The 16466-nt window shown below is 41.4% G+C and overlaps 1 protein-coding gene across 1 annotated transcript in view; it reads right to left on the bottom strand.

Moving 5' to 3' along the window:
• Nucleotides 1-8121: 8121 nt before the first annotated feature.
• Nucleotides 8122-16466, bottom strand: part of SIRT2 (sirtuin 2) — a 34789-nt gene continuing 26444 nt past the window's right edge. The window contains exons 12-16 of the mRNA XM_018557292.1: nt 15088-15164; nt 11336-11387; nt 11172-11239; nt 10532-10598; nt 8122-8391 (exon numbers count right to left, since the gene is read on the bottom strand). Coding sequence (XP_018412794.1) covers nt 8257-8391; nt 10532-10598; nt 11172-11239; nt 11336-11387; nt 15088-15164 — 399 coding nt within the window. The 3' untranslated portion in view covers nt 8122-8256. The remainder of the gene's footprint in view (nt 8392-10531; nt 10599-11171; nt 11240-11335; nt 11388-15087; nt 15165-16466) is intronic.

The following is a 16466-nucleotide window of genomic DNA, read 5'->3' as shown; positions in this document are numbered from 1 at the left end:
AGTATTTCTGGAACTGCTGATCTATTGGGATTTTCATACACAACCATCTCTAGGGTTTACAGAGAATGGTCTGAAAAAGAGAAAATAGCCAGCGAGTGGCAGCTCTCTAGGCAAGAATACCTTGCTGATGCCAGAGGTCAGAGGAGAATGGCCAGACTGAGTGTATAGTGCCAGGGAGACTGTACGGTTCCAATACAATTCAATGCAAGATGATTAGATTGGATCTACTCTAAAAGATCTAAAAGACGTACATGTATACTGATAAAAGTTCTCAGATATACAGTAATTCTGTAAAAGTAACAAAGTACTTTCTGAATTATTGCAGTTGTACAACCCGTTAAGAAGTATTCAAGATTTATTATCAATTACTTTTTTCGGGTTCTTTTGCCTGGAACAAAAATGTTTCCAGCTATTTGATAAGAGTAGGGAAGATGGTAAGAGAACCAGTATTCTCATGGAACAGTGCCATCTACTGACTAATAACATGTATAACCAAATATTTCTCATACGGACATACTCTATATCTAGTGACATCTTTTCAGTCTACTCAAGATAACTGTGTATAATTCAACAAACCAAATAATGTATGTGTCTTTTTATTATAATTTTATCAGTTGTGTGATTAAGCACCTAAACACTAGTCAAAAATCCAAACTATATTGGTATCACTTGGCCCATATACCCAATTTAGTGCTGTACAGATGAAAGGTCCAATGCTTTTTAACCACTCTCTTTTCTTTTACTTTTATTTTTTAAATTCTGCTAAACAAATGTGAAAAATGGTTTAGAGTTATAGTGTTGGTATTTGGGGTTTAGTGTTTTAGTTAAATTTTTACTTATTTTTTTGGAGGGATGTATATTTTATTCCTATATACTGTATTCCTTTTATTTTCAGGGTCAGCAGTGTGAACTTGGTGACACAGACAAGCTTCCCATTGTTAGCAAAACATCACCACATACTATTGCAGTCTAGTGTTCTACACCAAAGCACCACATACTCCATTGCGCTATTGCAATAACTGCCATAAAATAAGGCAGTACCCTGTTGTCTTTATGTCTGGGAGGCCCTAAAATGAGAGACACAGAGGAACTTCCTACACAGCTGGCAGGGGAACAAGCAAGTTCTGCAATGGTAGGCCAAAGCAGTGGTCAGTTACAGCTGCTACCATTTGAGCTCGTATAGTCTGCCATCCTTCTGCAAATTTGCATCCCATGCTTTGCCACAGTGCCAGATATCTGGCCTCAATTGTTGCTTCCAGAAGGCCATCCCTGCCTTCCATTAGCATGTTGAAGATAATGTCTGTATCGCTGGACTACGCGGTCAGCATCAGGATCCACGTGACCACTGACATGTGGTCCAGCAAGCATAGGTTAGAATGTTAGCATCTTCTGCGTGACCCACTGTATAAATTGTCTGGCAGCTGGGAAGTATGCAGGACAAGGCACACTGCTGGAGCTGGTGGTGCTGCACCATGTTGTGAAACTTAGGGGTCTATTCACGAAGCTCCCGAGGGATATGGCCGTAGCTTCGGCCGATCCTTCGGCTAGCTTCGGCCCCAGGACTCCTTCGGTTTAGCAGAACCGAGGGGGTGCTGTACGGGCTATTCACAATAAGTTAAATTTTTGTTAATAGTTAAGGGAGACCTAGGGGTCTCAGGAGGACATAAACTAGCGTACTCCCGTGACCCAAAGCTCTATCTATCTAGAGGCAGAGCCAGCTGTACCCGCCCCCTCCCCCGTCCGTTCTGCCAGTCAGCGCTGGAGGATCGAACAGGGGAGGGGGGAATCCCTGCAGAGAGCTGTGAGTGACAGTCACGGCTCTCTGCAGGGACATGATCGAGAAGTGAGCGAGCGACGGTATGCGTTCGCTCACTTCCCGATCTATTGAGCTGACGTGTGACAGTTTCATTGTCACACGTCGGCTCGAACTATGAGGCTGAGTGATTTTCACCCACTTCATAGTTCTCCTTTAAGGAACTTGAATGTATTTTTAAGATTTAACTCTTGAGCTTAGTGTCACTTAAATTATACCTTAGATTAATGTAGCTGAATTGAATTTCTGGTTATTGCTTCCAAAGGTAATGAGGTATAAAAGAAAACCTTAAGGTGCCCATACACCTTACGATTGTCGTATTGACGAGAATGCGGGGAAAGACAGGTAGCACAGACAGGACAGACCATGAAGAAGTATAGACATCCATGAGATTGAGCAAGGAGAGACAGCTAGCAGGGAGAATGAGTGCGGTTTTGTCGTGAAGTTGTCATGTAGGTCATCCTTAACAAACTCCCGCTGACAACACACAGAGCACATCCCCTTATCGTGCGGACACCAACGCAGACCCCAGCGGGAGTCTGTAAATTCTGTGTGTGTGTGGGTGGGTGTGGGGAGGACCAACTTGTTTCTTTCCTAGGGCACCATAAAAACATAATACACAACTGGGGTGGACGTTGTCAGTGGTATTTTGATCTTCATTCATGACATACTTATGGATGCACATTGCAAATGCTGTGCATTAAGCATTTGTGTTAGGAGTGCTACAGATACTGCAGATTTCCTGAAGTGGTCCACTCACATCGAAGACACAAGGATGCTTGGCTGAGTGCCAGTGTAAAACTTGGTCCACTTCCGTTTTCAGGCTGTTCGCGCATGTCAACAGAGAATCGTACGACTTTTAACGAACGACAATCACACACACTGTACGATAATCGTACGACTGCATGGAGACTTTCAAACACGGTCAAAAGACAAAAGTCGTACGATTGTACAGTAATATCGGTCAGCCACTACATTCACATGCTGCGATTGTCGTACGAAAACTCGATCGCATACGATTATCGTACGACAATCGTAAGGTGTATGGGCACTTAATCACTTGTAACAGTCCTTAGCAGTAATTACAGTAAACAAACAAAACAAAAGATGCTGGTAATTTACAAGCAATATAAATGTATTTTGCCTAGAAATAAGAGTTGTGGAACATAGTTATTTTTTTATTTTGACCATCCTTTATGGCAATCTTTGTCTTAAAGAAGCATCTTCTTCAAACATCACTTAACTGCTTTATATATGCTAGAAAAAAAATAACAATCAGACATTTCGTGAAAATTTATACACATACTGACAATGCTGAAAATGCTGTGCTGAAATCCCAAGAAATGTTGTTGGGGGGAGGAAAACTCAGGCAGAGCTAAGCTAGCCATACACATCTTCTTTTCATTGCTTGATGTAACTGAACTAAGGGCAACTTTCAATAATCAGTCTATTTAGGGGTTAACATGCAACAAAAACAATTACGAGTCATTGCAAACAGCAATGCAATGAAATCAAAGTCCTGCAAATACAGAAAATGCCAACAAGGCGGCACATTGTTCAGCAGCATGAGGTAGGGATGCCACCTTTTCTTCAAGTGAAACCCAAACACTCTAGAGCCGTGCGCAGCAATTATTTTTTGGGGAATACAGAGGAGGGAGTGAGGAGAGGCAGCTAGGGGAGAGAGTAAGGAGACCAGCTATAGCGAACTACAAATTCCCGGCAATACATTATACAGCAATACAAAATAATGTGAAGCTACATACTCTGTGCTGTTCTGGGTTGGCGCCCTGATGTCTTCAGGTGGCCCGGTGGTTTGTGCCAGCTGTACGACTCTCGGGTGGGCTGTGCGACTCTCAGTGCAGTCTGAGCTATGGTGTCTCTCCAGGGGGTCCACAGGCAGGTAGCACAGTGTCAGCGACCTGGTGTTGTGTCGAATTACGTTCTCCTATAAATCTTCAATCCCCCTGCCGCTCGGCTATTTCTGTAACCCCGCCTCTTTATGCCTTTTCCTTTCAGCTGCATAGGGATCGACATAGCCCGACCGCTCTTCTAGCTCTGGTGATCTATCACATAGAAAAGAACGTCTCCTTGTTCTTCTCTATGTGATAGATAACTAGAGCTAGAAGAGAGGAGGAGCAATCACAGATGCGGCTGTTGAGGTCCTAGTCAAGCGTGATCTCGGGCAGCCACATCTGCCTGAAACCCGAATCTTCCCCTGAGCTGCGGGAGCAGGCTGCCCGCAGGTCAGGGGAAGATCCGAGCGGTGCGGCTGCTCGAGATCGCGCTTGACAAGGACCTCAGCAGCCACACCTGTCTGAAAATGTAAAGTGCCTGTGTCGGCACTGAGTGTCTTGTGTCCGGGTGCCCGCTGGCCGGGCACCCAAACACAACACACCAAAACCGGACTGTCCGGGTGAAAACTGGTGGCAACCCTAGCATGAGAATAAAATAAGCCATGTAGACAAGGCCCCAGGATCATATCTCCCATAGGAAATATACTCACTGCAAGTGTACATTAAAGCAGTAGTGAGTTTAGGGGTACAATAGCTGAAACATGGGTGGGATGGTTCATCAAATATCTGCACATGCTGGAAAATGACAAATAAAATATGACTGGACACAATGGGCAGTAGAGATAGTTTGTTGTCAATTTTGAGAAATCCAGCCCACACTTCCCATTTTAGAAGAGCTTAAAAGACACTGGTTTGTACATTTCTTGGTATCCATTATTGGTATACACGTAAGCCTGTCCATTCTTGGAATACACGTAAGCATGTGCAATCTTTGAATACACATAAGCATGCCCAATCTTGGTATACGCGTAAGCATGTCCATCCTTGGTATACATGTCAGCCTGTCCATTCTTTTTGTTTTGTTTTAATTCATTATTTATACACAAGGTGCCTCAAGGCAACACATAATACAATTCCAAACACATATAGCAACAGAGTCATGCGAGAAAATACAAACGAGAATATAATCAGCAATGACTAACTGAGGTAACCCGCAGAAAGGCATAACATGAAAGGGTAAACACGAGTATGGAACAGCAAAAACAATGACACCCGTCACAGAGAAACAATGAGCGAGTGATCATGACCGCCATAGACATGTTAGCAGTCGCCCATAGAGTGACACCCTGAAAGTTTTGCACATTTTTTGTAAAGAAGAGGAAAGAGAAGAAATTAGAGAAGAAAAAGGAGAGAAGGAACTACGGAAAGGGAAAAGAGGGAGGAAGAAGAAAGAGGAGGGGAGGGAGAAAGAGCACCACACACACGGGGGAAGCCAGAGCAGGGAGGGTGGAATTCAGCACAAGAAAAGCAAGCCTGTCCATTCTTGGTATACACGTAAGCCTGTCCGTTCTTGGTATACACGTAAGCCTGTCCATTCTTGGTATACATGCAAGTCTGTCCATTCTTGGTATACATGTAAACCTGTCCATTCTTGGTATACATGTAAGCCTGTCCATTCTTGGTATACATGTAAGCCTGTCCATTCTTGGTACACATGTAAGCCTCTCCATTCTTGGTATACATGCAAGTCTGTCCATTCTTGGTATATATGTGAACCTATCTATTCTTGCTATATATGTAATCTATATACACTTTATTGCCAAAAGTATTGGGATGCCTGCCTTTACACGGACATGAACTTTAATGGCATCCCAGTCTTAGTCCGTAGGGTTCCATATTGAGTTGGCCCACCCTGTGCAGCTATAACAGCTTCAACTCTTCTGGGAAGGCTGTCCACAAGATTTAGGAGTGTGTCTATGGGAATGTTTCAATATTCTTCCAGGAGCACATTTGTGAGGTCAGGTACTGATGTTGGAGGAGAAGGCCTGGCTCGCAGTCTCCGCTCTAATTCATCCCAGAGGTGTTCTATCAGGTTGAGGTCAGGACTCTGTGCAGGCCAGTCAAGTTCCTCCACCCCAAACTCGCTCATCCATGTCTTTATGGACCTTGCTTTGTACACTGGTGCGCAGTCATGTTGGAACAGGAAGGAGCCATCCCCAAACTGTTCACACAAAGTTGGGAGCATGAAATTGTCTAAAATGTCTTGGTCTGCTGATGCATTAAGAGTTCCCTTCACTGGAACTAAGGAGCCAAGCCCAACCCCTGAAAAACCCCACACCATAATCCCCCCTCCACCAAAATTTACACTTGGCACAATGCAGTCAGGCAAGTACCGTTCTCCTGGCAACCGCCATACCCAGACACGTCCATCGGATTGCCAGACAGAGAAGCGTGATTTGTCACTCCAGAGAACCCGTCTCCACTTCTCTACAGTCCAGTGGCGGCGTGCTTTACACCCCTGCATCCGACGCTTTGCATTGCACTTGGTGATGTAAGGCTTGGATGCAGCTGCTGGGCCATGGAAACCTATTCCATGAAGCTCTCTACGCACTGTTGTTGTGCCAATCTGAAGGCCACATGAAGTTTGGAGGTCTGTAGCTATTGACTCTGCAGACAGTTGGCAACTTCTGCACACTGTACACTTCAGCATGCGCTGACCCCGCTCTGTCATTTTACGTGGCCTACCACTTGATGGCTGAGTTGCTGTTGTTTCCAGTTGCTTCCACTTTGTAATAATACAACTAACAGTTGACCGTGGAATATTTAGTAGCAAGGAAATTTCACGGATGGACTTATTGCACAGGTGACAACCTATCACGGTACCACGCTTGAATTCACTGAGCTCCTGAGAGCGACCCATTCTTTCACAAATGTTTGTAGAAGCGTCTGCATGCCTAGGTGCTTGATTTTATACACCTGTGGCCATGGAGGTGATTGGAACACCTGAATCTAATGATGTGGAGGGGTGTCCCAATACTTTTGGCAATATAGTATATAATATATATATATTTAAGCCTGTGTATTACTTTCATATTGACAATTGCACCTATGCAAAAGTACAGTAATTAATTAAAAGAATCCTTATCACTAAACTGTAAAAGACCCCTCCCAGCTTCCCACCGTCAAGCCCAGAGAAGCACCCGCTAAGGGAGCAATCTCATGCTCCAGAGTACAAAGACTGACAATTCCTGCTTGGGATCTCATTAAAGAAAAAGCTACATAAAAGACAAATTGAGTTTGTTGGATTATGTTACTTTTCTTTTGCCTGTCAAAATTAAATTGCTGTCCATCTCTTCTTGAGTATACTGGCACAACTACTCAACTATTAAAGAGGTGACTGGAGGGGAGCTGGTCACATAACTGGGCTCTCCTCTGAGAATGTTTTCCTCATTCATTTTAATAGCACTTTGCAGGCTTTGGCCACAGCAAGGCCATATTGCTACTTTTTTAAATGGAGCCCCAGGTCATTTCTCAAAGCTGTAGCTTAATTTACTTTAGTGAACTAACTGCACACGTACAGATATTGCAGTGACTTTATCAAAACAGGAGCAGGCAGAATCTGGAACAGTTGCCCATGGAAACCAATCAGCTTTTGTCTTTACTTTTGGAAAGCTTAAATGGAAAAAATGAAGATAGCAGCTGATTCATTACTATGGATAGCTGGTCCAGATTATGTCTGCTCCAGTTTTGATAAATTCCCCCATTGACTGTAAAATTAGGGAAGTTGGCCCAGATCCAGATTTCACACAAGGCCAACCAAGGCACGAACTTGGGGCAGCAGGGAGTAGAGGGGCAGTAGGGGTGTGGAATTCCTATCTCCCGATGCCTGGGACATGCAGTCCTGGGCGCCAGGCGGGTAGTTGTTTTCTACATTTAGCCCTGCTTTGGGCAAGCAGAGCTAAGTGTACAGTGGAGAAGCCGCCGCTTGCTTTGTACAAGTGATCTCGGTGATGTCGCCAAGATCATTTGTATGCAACCTGCAGGTCTGCCATTCTCCATGGGGGGAGTGTTGCCAGGTGGGGGGGGCGCATTGAGGAACCTGGCCTTGGGGCACCAGAGAGAGTAAATCCGGCTGTGCCCAGATCAGTAACTGGAAATCATTTTGATAGCATTACTATTTATCTGCGTTTATTTGTGTCTGTTTTACAGTATATAAAAAGAGCATAAAATAATGCTAAATAATTGGTCATAATGCAGCATCATTAAGAGAGGGTGTTGTATGTAAAATGATTCTTATCTCACTTAGAACTATCACAACCTACTGTAATCATTGATAAACAAACCCTGCAACAGCTGCTGCTGATGACTTATATGTCCTGGATCACAAACTGATGATGAAACAGCAGTGGCAATGGGCCTACTATGAAGGCTCTTCCCTTAAACAATCAAATTGATATATCGAAGCGATATATTATAGTGCAGATAGCACTGATCTAAATTCAGTTACCCATCAACCTGAATTCTGACATCATCATTTTAATACCTGTACATAAAGTGCCATAAAGTATATTTAATTTAGAGAATGGCACCTGTTAAGGGTGCACGGATGAAAGTGAAAAGAAAAAAAATCACAATGACTTTTGAAATGTTCTATTCTGATGGTTTTTCCTCTTGATTTTTCTCAGGCGATTCTTTTGTTTCCAGCTTTCCTGGGGTGCTGTCTGTTTTCTTAGATGCTGCGTCAATAGCTGCATGTTCTTTCTTCACCATTTCTTCCAGTTCAGCCTGTGAAGGGTCATAAATGTGACTGAGAATGGGAACTAATTTTGCATGGGTCCGAGGTTAGCTAAACAATTCATATCACTTAAAAACATGGAACAATAACTTTTATATGCCACACAACATAAACTATAGGCACAACCCTTGATCCTTGGGACTATACTATGTCAGATCATGGAACCGTGCTTTGGATATCCGTGTATATTACTGTGGCTGTCCCGTCTAGTCGTAAACAAGAGTTGAGAGGAAGAGAAAGAATAAAAAAGGAAATAAATGTACTAAGACTGTAGCAGACAAAATTTGGAGCAGCTCTGCATGGCTACCAATCACCAACTACCTTTCATTTTTAAAGCTGAAGATAGAAGCTGATTGGTTATTATGCACAACTGCTTCAGATTTAGTAGATTCTCCCCACTGTACTTCAAGATATTGGGGAGGAATTCCAGGATGAAAAACAAGGAATGCACGGTGGTATCAGGAACTTTTAACAATTCAATGACTAGTACAACAAAATTTTTGTTTCAGAATATTAATCAGTTCTGGTCTGGGTCCTGGAGTCTTTGTAGAGCGTCAGGTGGGATAAAGCCTTCGTTCCTAGTTGCCAAGTCTCAGCTGTTCACAGGCAAGCTGGCTGATGCTGGAAGAAAGAGCTGAATGCTGATAGAACACTCAAATTTAAGGTGTTGGTGTTTGTTTTGGGAAACTGTTCGTTTTGGGAAACCCATTGAGGGCACCCTGTTAGGCAGGAACTGATTTGAGTTTAGTTAGTAGCTTGGACAAGCAGATGTTTAATTTGGTTTATGCTATGGACTTGTTGTACAAAGGTTTTCTGTTTGTCCTGCCCTGAAAAGAAGTGCAGGACAAACCATCTTGGACTGTTCCATGGGTGTCCTTGCCTCATGTATGGTTTACTGCTACCAATAATAGTTGAGCCTGTCCCTCTACCAGTGGTAAACAAAAAAAATATTAAACTTAAAGTGACAATAAACTCAGGAGTTAAATCTTAAAAAAGCATTCCAGTGCCCTAACCATTAACAAACATGTATCTTATTTGTGTATCACTCGGCTGTAGATCCTCAAATCATCTCTGAATTGGTGCTGACACTGTCCTTCCTCCAAACTTACTCCTGTGATAGACTACAATCTCACATTTAGTTTACTAATTTGTATTGAGATTGTAGTCCATCACAGGAGCAAGCTTGGAGCGGGGGCAACTTTACAACACACACAGGTACCATGGGGAACAAAAGTAGCCACCCTCCAGAAGGAAGGACAATGTCAGCGTGAATTCAGAGAAGATTTGAGGATCGACAGCGGAGTGATACACAAAGTACAGTATTGTTAATAGTTAAAGGAGAACTATGAGGTGAGTGCTTTTCACTCAGCCTCATAATCTGAGCCGACCTGTGACAATGAAACTGTCACAGGTCGGTTCAGTAGATCGGGAAGTGAGCGAACACATACCGGCGCTCGCTCACTTCTCGATTCTGTCACTGCAGAGAGCTGTGACAGGGGAGTGACTGGATTCTCCCCTCCCCGCTCCGATCCTCCAGCGCTGAGTGGTGGAATGGACGGGGAGGAGGCGGGTACAGCTGGCTCTGCCTCTAGAAAGGCAGAGCCAGCTGTCACTCACGCAACTGGGCGGATCCAGACATAATTGTCGGGATCCGTTTCAGCTGCAGCGTCTCAGTATACCGCCTGCTGCTGCTCGCGGTATACTGAGCTTTGGGTAACGGGAGGACGCTAGTTTGTGTCCTCCCGTTACTCTTTGGAGAACTATGGGGGAAAGCCCTAAACCCATAGTTCTCCTTTACGGTACTTTCATGTATTTTTAAGATTTAACAAGTTTAGTGTCAATCTAAATTATAGAAAGTACTATTGAAGCAGCCTATAGGTACTATATAAACCTGAAGTTCCATTTTAATAGTTTGCTGCATGCCAATCTGTAGGATCATTGAAACTATTACAACTATGGGCAACATTTGATATCAAATATACAAAACCGAGTTGTATTACGTACCAAATCTAACAGCCAAAACCATTTTATATATCATGTATACACAGTGTATTAAAAAAAATACAACCTAAAGAGCAAGGTTTCTCAGATCTGTCCTGGAACGTTCCCAGTTAGATACTGTTTACATACCTTCCATCCTAAGAATTCAGCTAAGGCAAGACAACCATCATCACAGTCTCCAAGCCAGGCTACATCCCTAAATAGAAAATGTTATTATTATTGAAACATTGTGTTCACAAAATCCTCATAGTCAGCTTATTATCCGTATACAAAGGTCAACAGGATAAAGATTAGGTTGATAAATAATTTGTTTAAGGGCACATAAAGTCAGCATTACCAAAGTGTAGCTAAACCCAACAACAGTCTTTCTGAAGCATTCAAGTCCTTAGATGCAGCAGCTATATTACGTTTCTTTTTTTGCCCCTTTATATTTACCTGCTGGATCTGGGAGCAATGCACTTCCTGTCCTAAAGTGAATCTGCTCACTCACTAAACTGTACTTATGGAGGAGCAGGATTGTCACACTAAGACAGGATGTGTGTTAAGACAACACCCCCCTCCCTTTCCTTATCTCCATAATATAGGGGGCAGGGCTGATAACACTGCTTGAGATAACATTGCAGAGTGTACTGAACACAGAACAGCACTGGATTTCTGGTAGGATCAACAGGTATTTCTTTGAACGTATTGAACAGATATAACAAAACATTTACAATGTTACAATATTTAACAGACCAAAAGGGAGTAAAATAAAGAGTAAGTAAATTACCTGTAAGCTTTGTCTGAATCAAAGTCCATTCCGCCTCCTAAACCGAGCAGTCCAAAAAATGAGTCTCCCTGTAACGTTTTAAAACAGATTCAGTAACACAATCAGTAAAACTCACATTATTATCATTATTATTAAAACACCGATTACATTTATTGTGATAATACCTGACCAGTTTTTTCTTTGTTGATTAAAAGACGCGGTGTCTTACTAGGCACTCTGGAGAAAGATAACATAGAATATATTACTTGTGCTTATATATACCTAGAAAAAAACTCTGCCAAACCTTGCCAATTGTTATATATGCTACTGCATAAAGACAGCAGCAACCCTATGCCTATATATATATACACGGGAGAGGGACAGAATCATTTAATGATATTTGAAGGTCCTAACAAGTAGTAGGGCCACAGTATGCATTCAAAACAGTGTGAGCCCTTTTTGGACTTGTTGTCTTACAGATCCTAAACTGTGTGTAGTGGGATTTCCAACCATTCTTCAAAAAAAAACATCTCCAGTTATTCGAGAGATGGAAAAGGTAAAAGCCTCTTAAGGTGGCCATACACCTGCCGATTATCGTACGATAATGGCGGGAAATCCCGCGATCGTAGGTTAATCGGCAGGTGTATGGAAGGCGTGCGACCGTTTCTACTGTACGGTCGCACGTCTTTTGTCTTACGAGCATGTTTGAAAACCAGCCGAAAATCGTAAGATTTTTGGCAGGTTTGTGGCCTGCTCGTAAGACAAATGCCGCACAGGCCGGTGTGCGCAAGCGCACACTGCACGCTTAGCATTGCAGTCATCGGAAGCCCTCCCCCCAGCGGGGCGGGCTTGCGATGATCACAAGTACGATCTGCCTGTCCAAGATGGGCAGATCATACAAGCTTTTATTAGCTTACAACCATCACAAGACGAAAATGTCTTGCAATGGTTGTAAAGTGTATGGTCAGCTTTACACTCTGCTATCCAGAAGTTCTCATAAAAATTCTGCCATGTTTACATCTGGTGTTTGAGAGAAGACCTTCTAAACACTACTTAAAGCATTTGACTTATTCCTTGTGTTTATTAAATTACTTCTGAATTTGTGTTTGGTTAATATCCTACACATGGGAAGATAATGAAGGAATTGTGCTATCACAATCAGGACTGGTCACGTAAAATGGCCTCATGTTCTTTGGCCAATAAAGGACAATGCAAAGCAATCAATAGGTCAGATGAGGTGGCTGCTCATGAATACCTGTTTCATTGCTGGCAACAAACATTGTGAGTTAAAGGAATCTTTTGGTTTTCTCCAAGCATCAAGCCATCTTGATGAAAAAAAAAAACATGCAATACTCACACTTTTGTTCAATCACCATATATCTCCAGAACCTGACGGCCATATATATATATATATGTGTATTAAAATACCTAGACACCTTTAAGATTGTTTCTTACTTCCCGTGGCCATAGGAAAGAAAGAGACTTATGTCAAAAGTAAAAGTTCCCTTGTGATCCTAACGATTTCAGAAGATAATAGGTTTACTAGTCTAATGGGGATAACAAGCGAACAGGCTAGTATACCTATAGTAGCAAACTAGTTACATACAAATCTGTACCCAATTTAACCATACACAATACCATCTCAGGAATAAAATAGAGAAAGATATGAAAAATTATCAAAAGAATTCACCCTGCACACTGTTAATTAGAATTGTAAACAAAAACACTAATAATAAAATGTAACCGCTATGATTTTGGAGTAAAAAAAGTTAATTCTTCATATATAATCAGTATCTCACCAATCCTTCAAAAGAAAAATGTTCAGAGTCTTATTGGATGAGATGATGGCTCGTTTTAGGCAGCAAGGGTTAAGTCTTAGCGATGGTCAATGAGTGACAGTCCTTATGTTACATCCAGGAAGTTTTCTTCAGAGCTCTTTTTCCTCTCCTTTCCTCCTCTTTTCTTCCTCTATTTCTTCTTTTCTCTTGGTATTTTATATGGTTTGAAAGCATTCTTCGTATTGGCGACTCCCCAACCACTATTTACTTTCTTTCAATTGATCGGTTCAGAAATGGTAGTTGATTGGTTATTTCACTCATATCGTTGCCATTCAGTTGAGTAAGCCTTGGATGTGTATGATAACTTACTCAACCTCAGACAATAATCATAGGTAATCTAATTCTTGGAACAATCGGGTGGATTAACTGTCTTGGAGTTTGTAAGGGTTTTTTGTTAATTTTTCATTTGTAGTTGTGATATCCCTAGCCTTTGTATTTCTTGATTAAACACTTGTAATTATTGACCTTGAAGTTACGTTTCTCTCAGTATTGTCAATTGTGGTTTTATGATTATCTAATCCTTAGACTTCATTTGCAATGTTTTACCTCTTTGAATCAGTTTGGTTGTACAAAGGGTTTCTCCTGTATTGTTTGTGTATTGCTTAATTTGTACACAATAGGCTATTTTGGTTGATTCATTTATCTGTCCAGCACAGACTTCTGGCCTGTTGCCCAGAAAAGTTTGATTTAGTTTCTGTACAAGTCATAGTTCATCAGTTTTTGTAATTTTATATAGAAATACCCTGACAACATCAATGTCCTCAACATTCTAGAAGCTCCCAATACAATAAAGAACAGACAGGTCTGCTGACTTTAAAGGCACTGACATATCTAAGCAGTTCATGGAAGTACTGAAACCATATATTCCAGAGCATTCCAACCAATCAATCCTCCTACATGTTCCCAGAATTACCCTAAAATGATATGCTGGGTTCCTTACCTTAGTCCAAGAGGTTATTTATAAAGAGACTAGAGAGCTATTTGTTTACTCAGCCTATAGAACTAATGGATTTAAAAGATACTCAGGTATACCAAATCCTGTAAAAAACTATTGTCTCTATCTATGTATATGTGATAGGTACACACTTACAAGATGGTCTTATCACTGCAAAAGGTATTCAATATACTGGACTATTGGCAGAAAAAATGCAGCCTGTCCAACAGTCTACAGTGTTGGTAAACTGAAGATTTTGCTAGTAAATTGTGCCTCGCAGACAGAAAGATTGTTTATCAATCCTGTCAGAACCTAAGGTATAAAACACCACTTTCTCATATCTATGTGCACCTTAAGATTGTCTATGGCTAGAAATATAATTATGGTATGTAAGCAAATGTTGGAATTCCAACATCTCCCTATGCTTTGCTATAAGCTGGGAATAACTATCATATACTACAAGAATCCTAGGCAAGTGAGTGCATAGTCTTCTAGCTAGCACGTTCAATACCATGGTGCAAGAAAAGTCTCTGCACTCCTCTTATACAACAGCCAGGGCAAAATTTCATGAATATACTAACATTCCATAATCTGCAGGGTTAAGCATAGTAAACCAGTGATCCTAGCAACAGGAGATAGAAACAATGACTATTAACAACTGTAGAGACTCAGGAATATTGTCGAATACTTGACGTATATTGTTAATAGGTCAGGACAGCAAAAGAAGAGCTAAGTGTTTATTACAGTTACTAAATAAATATGAAAGGCAAACCAAGAAATTTTCAAAATTAAAGGGCAGCTTTACCCAAAAATAGACATTTCAGTTGTGGGTAGACACTGGTGAGTTGTATGAACAGGTGGCTTCCTATATTTATCGGAACTTTCCCACAAAACACTCTGCGGGCCAAATTCCCCAAAACTACGTTATAGAGAACCCATTTAAGGAGCACTACACCACATTAAAACATTGGCAACTGGGAAGACCTGATAGACACCACACTAACTGATTTTCTAAAGGTTATAAGAAGCCAACCTTTGAGTCCATTTGCAAGCAACTATGTAAACCTGACTGAGCCTTTAAAACAAAAATCACACACACATACAAAACAATATAATAGCATAACTAATATGCGGAACCAGGACACAAGAACTTAGCAATACTTACTTGCCAACAAGAGAAGCAAATGGCTGAACTTGTAGTGATGTTCCCATTACAATAAGGAGATCAATCTTGGGGAAATCCTAAGGAAACAGGGAATCCTTGTGTTAGCATAGACTCATACAGAAAGGTATACAGTTGTGTGAAAGAGTCAATACAAAAAAGCAGTCAGTGAAATCTATGCCACTTGTACATTGTACAGTGAAGTGATTTGTTTCAAATAGTTTAGCGATCTTTTAAAATCCCTTGCCGGGCTCATCCACAACCTTCTTGGAGAGGTTTTTTGGTCTTGGCATGCACACACTTCAATAGCAAAAAGAACCCCAGATCCTACATTTATTGGGCTAAAATAATGCTGGTTCCATCAACAGTTTCTAATCATTGGCACCTAATCTAAAAAAATCGGATTGTAGTTTTGTGTGTACTTTCTTTTTTTGCTTGACAAAACTGCATTCATTTTTGGTTGGATTATGAGTATAAATACATCATGCCATATGCATAATGGACAAAAAAAAATCCTGGAAGTGATGGTTTGGCCCCCACAGAGCCCTGATCTCAACATCATCCAGTCTGTCTGGGATTACATGAAGAGACAGAAGGATTTGAGGCAGCCTACATCCACAGAAGATCTGTGGTTAGTTCTCCAAGATGTTTGGAACAACCTACCTGCCGAGTTCCTTCAAAAATGGTGTGCAAGTGTACCTAGAAGAATTGATGCTGTTTTGAAGGCAAAGGGTGATCACACCAAATATTGATTTGATTTGGAATTATCTTCTGCTATCTTCTTTCATTTACTTTCCATTTTGTTCATTGATAAAAATAAACAATTAACTTATTTCTGAAAGCATTCTTACGTTACAGCATTTTTTCCACACCTGCCTACAACTTTTTCACAGTACTGTATTATCTTCTCACTATTGTCTGTGACAGAACTGAAGAAGTGAAACAAACGAGAGTTTGGACCCTTGCAATCAGTCAGATTCCAGATGTTGTTTTGGAGAGCAGCTTAGAGAATGGAAACCAATTTCTGATCAATTGTGCACGCAGCTATAGATTATTTTGTTCTCTATATGTTCCTGCAGCACTGTAGTGTAGAAATTCTCCTTTGTACTAATTAAAGTGTATATGAAGTCAAAAACCCTTTTCCTTGGTTTTGGATAGAGTGGGGTAAGATTTTAAATCCTGTTGGGTTTTTACTGCTACCCTGGGGTTCCATTAGAGATATTCCCTCACTTCCTGTCCGGTTGGCAACCCTTTACTAGACAGGAAGTGAGTCGAACTCTCCAACAACAGCAAAGAGAGAAATAACAAGGCTTTTTTTTAGCAGAGTAATGGAAGGTTGGAACCCCTGGCCTTTTTGTTTCTGTGTCCCTGTTGCAGATTTT

The sequence above is a fragment of the Nanorana parkeri genome, unplaced genomic scaffold (genome assembly GCF_000935625.1).
Source record: "Nanorana parkeri isolate BGI_ZX_2015 unplaced genomic scaffold, ASM93562v1 scaffold278, whole genome shotgun sequence".
NCBI lineage: Eukaryota > Metazoa > Chordata > Amphibia > Anura > Dicroglossidae > Nanorana > Nanorana parkeri.
The sequence above is the reverse complement of the archived record's forward strand: the minus strand, read 5'-3'. Positions and strand labels throughout refer to the sequence as shown.